Source organism: Solanum lycopersicum, chromosome 12, assembly GCF_036512215.1.
Source record: "Solanum lycopersicum chromosome 12, SLM_r2.1".
Lineage (NCBI taxonomy): Eukaryota > Viridiplantae > Streptophyta > Magnoliopsida > Solanales > Solanaceae > Solanum > Solanum lycopersicum.
Genome location: NC_090811.1, coordinates 67,546,040 through 67,555,716, shown reverse-complemented (window position 1 = coordinate 67,555,716; position 9,677 = coordinate 67,546,040). Strand labels below are relative to the sequence as shown.

Sequence of the window (9,677 nt, the reverse complement as noted above, 5' to 3'; positions counted from 1 at the left end):
GGTTATGTTATTGTTTCATTTACCATAGGATTAAAAATTCTCTTTTTGTTCTCTTGGCTCACCTCTTAGTTGGGCTCGACTCCAACAACGACAACAAACTCAATGTAATCCCAAATGGGGTCGGGAAGGGTATATGATATAAGCAGACATTACCCCTACCCTCTGCAAGGTGATATTTTATGGACTAATGGTCGAAAAAGATATGCATAAACTCGTTTAAGGAATGTGTTTATCGACATAAAAACACTATTAGAGCAAGCAAATGATTGGAACACTTTAGCAAATGTTGAAGGAAATGAATATGAAAACATTCACCACCACAAAGCCAGAAGAAGGCCTGGGTTTATTGGTTCATATGGCAAGAGAGCAATTAAGCAAAAGAAAAGAGACAAAAAAAAGTTCAAGAGAATAGAGGAAAAAGAGAACAGTAAATATGAATTGCAGGAATCCACAAAAACCAACCCCAGATGAATTTGTACACAGGGAAACTGTTTAACAGCTTTCCCACATCTGGGGTTTAAGGTATCTAACCATTTTGCAACTAAGATGTCGGTTTCGATGATTCTACTGCAGCCTTACAGATAGGGCACCAGTTCTTGAGCTTAAACCACTGCTTTATGCACTCCATATGATACCCGTGTTCACAACCCAGGTTCCCTATTTCATCTCCGATCACGTACTCCTCCTGCAAAAATGTTTTGACTGTCAGAGTTAGTAACTCGATTCATTTGGACTGAAATGAGCTCAAACAGAGCGATATGGTCAACGAGGATTCATATAGTCGAGTGTCGACCAAACTAGCTGAGGGTTTATAGATAATAATATAAAGATTTAGTCTCACACAGAGGATACGTCATATTCGCTTGGAAATGTCGACAGCATGGTTAGAGCTTCTCTTCATTTGAAAAGATAATTTCATAGGCAAAGGAAATACACAACACAATGCTATAAATATCAAAAATGAAAATGATAGATATGCTTAAAATAGGACGACAACCTGACAAATGCTGCACTTGATGTCATCTCCATCCTCATCAGCTTCTAGTGTTTCTGTTTCTGAAGCCATACCCTGATAAATGTTTCTCCTGAGGCACTTTGATAGTTCTTCCTCGGGCAGAGCGGTACTAACAGAGCCAATCCTCTCCTCAAGTGCTAATAATTCCTATTACAAAAATCAATAAATAATTTATCAGATGATGGATATGAAGGGATAAAAACATTTTTCAGACGATGTAGAAAATATCATACAAGACTGATGGGAAAACTTTAATTGAGAAACTTTCAGCTAAGAAATAACTTCAAATAAATAACCATCAAGCGTTCTTGCAAAAGAGAACACCAATGAACATTAAGTAGTCATAAACTCTTTTGCCATCCTCCAATCGTGAATGATGGGGTTCGACAATGAGGACTAACTTTTTCGTCCCTCTATCCAAATTTATGTGGCACCCTTTCTTTTTTAGTCTTTCCTAAAAAGCATGTCATTATTCTATATAAGAAACAATTTAACTTTAAAATTCCACGTTTAGCTGATTAAAGAGGATTTTAGACCACAAATTTCAAAAGTCTTTCATTTCTTTCTTAAACTTTGTGCTAAGTCAAACAGTGCCACATAAATTGAGACAGAGGTAGTAAATTTTTAACTCGAGTTAGGATATGAATTTTCCATACTTTGTAGACAAACTATACTGTTCTAAAAACAAAATGAGAACTATAGAACATTTATAAGATTATCAAAGTGTTTGAGGAAGTCATAGTAATAAATTTCTTATAAGTTGTGAAAAAAACAAAAACAGACCTCATAGGACATGTCATCAATATCTAGTCTCATGTCTCTATGCTGGTCATAAAAGTTAAGGCCACTGAGGAACAAATTGGACTCCAACGCCAGTAGTCGCTGTAGATAGAAAATAAGAGCTCATTCACAAACCGAAATAGTAAATTCACAGGAGAAGAAAAATAATCAACATTGAATACCTCATAAGATAACTCTTCATCTTGTTCGATTCTCTCAAGTGCCAGCAATACCTGCAAAGTAAAAGCAAGACCAATATACTTAAATATCAGTAAGCTTGTAGGAAGTATATTAAATCTGAATTCCTCCAAGAATACCTGAGCGACTCCATCCATGTTATATCTCTGCAATGCTTCACGGTTCATACCGTTAATGCAGATTTCTGCTGAAGTGAATGGTACTACACCAGGTAAATCATCATCTTCATCTTCATCTTCGTCGTCATCATCATAATCATTTGCAGGTAAACTATATGTGCTATAATCACTTGATGAAGAATCCATGAAAAGTTGACTGGATGAACTAGGCATATCTAGATTTGGAGTTCCATGCTCAGGTAAATTTTGGCTTAAGCCAGAAGACTTAGTATGCAATGAATCCTGAACAGGACCCCTTAACCTAGTACTCACATTCATTGACCTGCGGGTCCGAACTGATACAGCACGATTACCGTCACTGAAATCCGAGCTTCTACTACTCCTTGAATCAGAGATGGAGATTCCAGTAGCAGGACGAACTGCACGCCCTTCATTTGGCGATGCACCACTCATTTTTTTCCCTTTAGATGATGAACTGCTTTCACCTTCAGTATTTCTCCTTTTTACTGTTTCCCTTCGACTAATACTTGATTCTGATGATGAAGAACTATATGGGAGGACATCAGGTGTGGAATTGCACTTCAGATTTCTCAACCTGTATCCCTCTCCACTACTACTGCTCCTTGTCCCAGCACTAATGGATTTAGACGACGAAGAAATAGAGGAATTCATTGGACTCTTTTGGTTGGAAGAACCAGGTCCATGACCAAATATTTTTCGAGGTCTACTGTTCGATGTTCCACTAGAGCAACCAACTTCTGTAAATACAACTTTGCTGGATCCAGTATCTCTCTTTGCTGAATCAAATTGGAATTGACGCTCCGTTGATGACTGCATCTGTTTTAAAACTTGTGACTCTTTACGTAAGGAACTGGTATCTGATCGCTTATCTTCAATGTTAGAAGAGTACTTCTTGTGAGATTCCTTGCCTGACCTTCTTGCAGTAGTCATTCCAGAGGATGTCACAGATGAACTCCCAACTACTTCCTTTCCGTTTGATGAACCGAAAGTAGGCCTTAGTGGTCTCGGTTTCTCCATGCCTCCAACTCTGGTACTCTTAGTATAATTGACCCGGCCACTACATCCAAGTCTAGAACAATACTGAACATTTTTATCTTTGTTTTCAGCAGTGTCCCTTAAACCTCTTCTGGCGGCGACAAGCCCATTCCCAGCTCTTTTAACAGGATATTCATCCATGTCTTACACGAAGCACCATTTATATCTGCATAAACCATATAACCTTAAATTAGAAATCCTTGATTAAGCCTTACAACAAGGAAGCTGTATATGGCTACGCAGACATTTCTTTTGCAGCTGACAACAATTCTCACGATAGAACAGGATTTCAGTAAAATACTGAAGTAATCTCGTACTATTAGCAATTACTAGCTAAGAGGAACTTCATTCATATTAAGTGATCAACATCAAAGAGATTCACGCATAAATCATAACAGTTCACTAAGTAGATGACTATAACTCTATCTAACTCATAAATATCATTCAAAAATCCAAACTTTTCAATAGTTCTATCACAACAACAACAACAGACCTCGTGTATTACCACAAGTGGAGTCCTTGCCTCGTGGAGACAGAGAGGTTGTTTCCGAAAGACCCTTGGCAATAGTACTATCGCAATCAAAAACCAAATTCTTTTTCCCTACATACTTTTTCTTTAACCAGATAAACCCATCTAATATTCACATAGCTTTAAACCAAATTCAAAGATCAATACATCCCCTAAATTCTACGAAAATCCCGTAGCTAAACCAGTATAAATGACAAGAATCATTTGCTAAAACCCACTTCCCTATATAACATAAATGACAACCTAAAATAATCATCCACAAAGGGAAAATAAGAGAGAAATACCGTATGAATTCAACTACTGTCCCATAAAATATTGTAACAAAAAGCTGTAAAGTGGCTTCAAACTAACAAAAGTAGATACCAAAACTTTCATCAGAGGCACGTAAAGTTCATCATTCAATAAAAAAATTAAACACATAGACATAGAATCCCAATAAAACTTATCAACAAGACAACAATCAAATGGGGGAGAAAGTAAAAAAACACATCAAAAGAATTGATTGAAAATCTTTTTTCCCATCTCTTACTACAAAACTCAATTCACGAAATCGCAGGAAACTGAACCATAACACTATAATCAGCTATAAACTATTGATAGAAACTACTAAAAAAACATTTTTTTGCTTCTCTACTTCCAAAGTCAATTCAAATTATCACATAAAGTGATGTATAACAGTATCATAATCAGCAAAAACAATAGAAAGTTCATCTCTGCCTCTCCAACTCCAAAACCCAATTCACAAAATCACAGGAAACTAAACTATATCATTTTCTTATGTAACTTCAAACCCAATTCACCAAATCACCGGAAACTGAATTATATATCACCATAATCATCCAAAAGAAAAACGATCAGAAATCCTGTTTTGCCTCTTTTAACTTCAAATCCCAATTCACCAAAATCCCATAAAACTGAACTATAGCACCATAATCAGCCAAAAGATGATTGAAACAAAACAACGAAAAAATTCATTTTTCGCTTCTCTACTTCCAAACCCAATTCGAGAAATTGCAGAAAACTGAACTATATCACCATAATCAGCCAAAAGACGATCGATAAAAACTACAGAAAATTCATTTTATGCTTCAATACTTCCAAACCCAATTCGCAAAATCGCAGAAAACTGAATTATATCACCATAATCAGCCAAAAGACGATTGAAAGAAAACAACTAAAAATTCATTTTTCGCCTCTCTACTTCCAAACCCAAATCGCAAAATCGCAGAAAACTGAACTATATCACCATAATCAACCAAAAGACGATTGAATCAAAAAGTCTAAACATCCATTTTTTATCCAAACCCAATTCAGATAACGACTGAAAAGTCAATTTTCACCCAAACCCAATTCAAAAAACATCACAAAAAGGTGAAAAAACTACAGTTTCACAATCATTCAAAACGAAAAAAAAACAAACTTTTTTCTTTAATTAATCCACCTTTTTCTCTTCTGTTTTCGTTGTTTTCTTCTTCTTTATCCCAAAGAAAAAAAATCCCTTTTTCACGAGAGAGATTATAGGATCGAAGCTGATGAAAATGGAGAAAGACTATATAGAGAAGACGAACAAATCTTCAACAAACAAATGCTGAAATGCCGTAATGCCAATTGAGTCTTGTAAAGAAATATCAACCGTTGGATCAAAATTGTGATTGAAAAGTTGAAAATCAACGGCTCATGATTATCTATATGTCATGTTTCAATTATAACTCTAAAAGTTTTTGACTCTTTCTTACTTGGTCCCCTACTAAACTAAAAAAATTAGTGAAAATTATTTACTTAATTAATATAAAAAATTATCTTAATTTTGAGGATTTTAAAGTCACTCATCAAAAAGGTGAGTTAATTTGAGTGATCGAAATTTGAGTTTGTATATAAACATATTAGAAAATGATATTTTGACATCATTCGTAAAAAATGTGAGATTAATTTTGGTGGTCGAAAATCAAGTTTAATATATAAAAATATTAGAAGATGATATTTTGAAGTCATTTGTAAAAACTATGAGTTAATTTGAGTGGTTAAAATTAGAGTTTTATGTATATGAATGTATCAGAAGATGATATTTTGAAGTCACTCGTAAAAAATGTGAGTTAAGTTGAGTGGTCAAAATTTGAGTTTTATATATGAACTTAATAGAAGATGATATTTTGAAGTCACTCGTGAAAAATGTAAGTTAATTTGAGCGGTCAAAATTCGAGTTTTATATATGAACGTATTAGAAGATGATACTTTGAAGTCATTCATAAAAAATGTGAGTTAATTTAAGTGGTCGAAATTCGAATTTTATATATGAACGTATTAGAAGATGATACTTTGAAGTCATTCATAAAAAATGTGAGTTAATTTAAGTGGTCGAAATTCAAATTTTATATATGAACGTATTAGAAGATGATATTTTAAAATCACTCGAAAAAATGTGAGTTAATTTGAGTGGTTGAAACTCGAATTTTATATATGAATATATAGGAAGATGATAGATTGGTGATAAAAAATTAATAGACTTGACCTTAACAAGAATAACAATATAAGACACGACTTTATTATTGCTTACAAATTTAAAAAATTTATTAAATACACAAAAGAGGAGATTATATTTATAGTGTTATTAATTATAAATCACCATATTACAAGATAATTTAATAAAACAAGGAGTTTTTATTTAAGAAAAAAGACTTCTATAAAATAACAATATACTATATTTAATGTAATTTTACAATTAAAATTTTGGGAAACTAAAATATACAAAAACATTATTATTATCTATTAGAGATTATTTTCTATACATTTTTGAAAAAGTATATATTTTTAAAAATAAGGTCGAAATTTTTGTTTAAAATATTTGGTAGATGGCACTATCAAATATGTTGTATATTATTTTAAGAAATAATTAAATAGTTAATTAAAACAATATCTTAAATGGAATTGTGTTTGGTGGGTGAGAAGATTAATTTTTAGAAGCAAAATATTAGTTTATAAATTTCTAAAATCAATAATACTAATTGAGAAATTTTATCTAATCATTTATTTATATATAAATTTTGATTAACTTTGATAGTACACAAGTTGAGTGTACGCAATATCTCTTTCTATAAATAATTTTCAATTGATTTTTTTTGACTTTATATATCGTATTATCAATAATTGTTATAAATTAAATAAATTTTAAAATATTAAGGTAAGTGTTAAGTCCAATTTATTGATTTTGACTTTGAGAATTTTGATATTAAATAATCAAAATTTATATTTAAATCGTAAGTAATCTAAACCTATGAATGGTATATAGGGCATCAATTTGATGTTTAATAAAGTGTATGCTTAGAATATAATTAGTCAATTATTATCTTTTGTAAAGTAAAATTAAGTATCGAAATATTTATAAAAATAATCGAACTGATTGAACAACTTATTTTTAAGCAATCAAATAGATAATTCTAAGATTATAAATTAGGATAAATATAGAAAATTATTTAAATAATTAGAATAACCATAAATATATTAATCTCTAAAATGAATGAGTGGCCAACTCCAAATTATAATTGGAGCCATATACTATAGCTGTTGCTTTTGTGGACAGAAGAAAACCCCACCACTAACAAATAAGGAAAAATAAATAAATTGATGACACATATTATTCACTTTATTTAATAAATTTTATAAATTTATTTCTCGAGTTACATTATTTTTCAATTAAAAAATGAATGTATTATACATGACATCTTATGTTATGTTTTATAATTGTATATTTGTCATATTTTTTTTCTTCAAATCATTATCAATCTACCAATTTATTATTCGATCAGTTTTTTTTCGACTCTCTCAACTTACTTGTTGAAATTTTCTTATCATTATAGTAAAGGAGCATCTAACTTTGATATCATATTTGTCATGAACAAGTTCATGAATATATAGTTCGATTTATTCTATAAATTTTACGTATTTATCTCTTAATCCACATATATAAAGCTCTTACTTTCTATTTACTTATAACACGCACACATATATATATATACTTTTTAATCTTAAGAAATATATCAACCTAGAAATCTGTTAGTTCTATTTTTTGATTTGTCGTTACGATGGACATAAAATATATGACACATATTTTTGAAAGATAATTAATTCTAAATTAAGCTATTATAATAGTAAATGAAGAGTACTTTACACTGTAATTGATTACTTTTTAGAATAAAATAAGGTGGTGACACAATCATTTGAGTTCGTGGGAAATTCATAAATGCTGTACCAATTATTTTCTGTGTATTTTTATTTGTAAAAAAAATAAACAAGCAATCATTAATTATATATATTTTGTTCCTTCTTTATGGCTGTAATTGATAAAATATTTAAAGAGTTATGATTAAGTATATTAATATTAACAACATAAAATAAGTTAAAACTTACACTTCTCATGATCATATATCCGAGTAAGGGATAAAATTCGCGTACACTTTAATTTTTATAATTATAGTATTATTATATATCGTAAAAATTATCTTTTTTCTTATGAATATACCTAGTTTAATTTATTATAATTGATTAATTATTTCTTAATACAAACAATTTATGTTAATTATAGATTTAGTTATAACTAATTACTATAATATTTATGTATATTAAAATTGACTAAAGTTAAAATTTCAAATAAAATACCTACTTTATTATTTGTTTTCCTTCAAATAATTGTGATTTAGGTTGAACACGAATGGATTATTAGATTAACATAAAGACTTGTGAACACGAACTATTTTATGGACCCACCAATATTGTTGATTGATTGACCACAATAATCCAATTAAAAAATAATTTTATACAAAATTTTATTTTTTTATCCAACTTTTTTCTCCGTCGTTAGTCGGAAATTTTGAATTTCAATTTGAATATTTGAATAATTTTTTTCTTTAGGGGCATTTTACGTCCTTAATAAGTTTACTTGATGTACATTAAAACTAATCAAGTCAATTTTTTTTAATCTTCGATATTTATATTGCAGTCTGACTAATTTAAATTAGTATTAATTGAAGACTCCATTCAAAAATAGCATTTCCTATCAAAAATTTTGTTCTCATACTCAAACTTAATTCAGAGATCTTTGATTAAGAGGATCAACTTCATTCACACCGCACCAAATCTTCTGATGGTGGTGCAAGTCAAGTTAGTTTTAGGTCTTAAATTTAATTTTGATAGAACAATAGTTTACTATATATTATTGATGTTTTATTTTCTAAGAAAACACTTTCTCTAAAAAAAATATTTTTCTTCGTACTAAACACACCCTTAAATCTTAATGACCTAACAATAATCAAAATTTGAGGACAAAGATATTGAGAGGTTTTGATGCACTATAATTAGGCAACTAAGCAATGACACATAATTTTGACCATCATATTAATTGTGGATCTAATAATTAGCACATATGTCTTTAGTGGTATTATATTGTTGAGATTAAGACCTAAATTACATCATTTTCTACATAATTAGCAATTCAACTTGTTTTATTGAAAGAAATACTTTGAGTTCAAACAAATAACAATTAGGTGGTTTTTATTGGATACATATAGTAATATTGTTAGGTATTTCAAATTCAAATCTATGTTCAATACTCACTTCGTCTCAAATTTTATGTTGTGTTTCTCTTTTACACGTTTCTTAATAAAATAGTAGTAATAAAAAAATATTTTTCAGTATATTACCTTCATTTAATATGTATAAGATATAGTCTTTCATCATTAAATTTTTACTCTAAGAATAAAACGAGAGAAAATAATTAATTTTCTTTAATCTTTTAAAAAATTAAATAATTTGAGATAATTATTTTTACCGGCTAATTTTGGGGAAGGAGTATATGAAAAGAAATTTAGCAAATTTTGTTAACTTGAAGATACAACATTAAATAATTTATTCCCCATATACCTAGAATCTGAATTTCTCACATCCTTTGATGAATTCAAAAACAATATATTGAATTGGAATATCATTT

The 9,677-nt window shown here is 29.9% G+C and overlaps 1 protein-coding gene across 1 annotated transcript; it reads right to left on the bottom strand.

The window, feature by feature from the left end:
- Positions 1 to 286: 286 nt before the first annotated feature.
- LOC101255868 (probable E3 ubiquitin-protein ligase RHG1A) lies at positions 287 to 5,374 on the bottom strand. Its single transcript, XM_004253010.4, has 6 exons — positions 5,139 to 5,374; positions 2,113 to 3,334; positions 1,978 to 2,028; positions 1,799 to 1,897; positions 998 to 1,162; positions 287 to 685 (listed from the first exon to the last, which is right to left on the bottom strand). The coding sequence occupies exons 2-6, from the start codon at positions 3,307 to 3,309 to the stop codon at positions 542 to 544; spliced, it is 1,656 nt and encodes a 551-aa protein (XP_004253058.1). The 5' UTR covers positions 3,310 to 3,334; positions 5,139 to 5,374; the 3' UTR covers positions 287 to 541.
- Between the last annotated feature and the right edge of the window lie 4,303 nt (positions 5,375 to 9,677).

Coding starts and splice junctions, on each gene's coding strand:
- LOC101255868 (XM_004253010.4), bottom strand. CDS start 3,309: ATGGATGAATATCCTGTTAAAAGAGCTGGGAATGGGCTTGTCGCCGCC. Junction 1,898..1,977: donor ATGAAGAGTTATCTTATGAG/GTATTCAATGTT, acceptor TTCTATCTACAG/CGACTACTGGCGTTGGAGTC. Junction 686..997: donor TCAAGTGCAGCATTTGTCAG/GTTGTCGTCCTA, acceptor ACATTTTTGCAG/GAGGAGTACGTGATCGGAGA.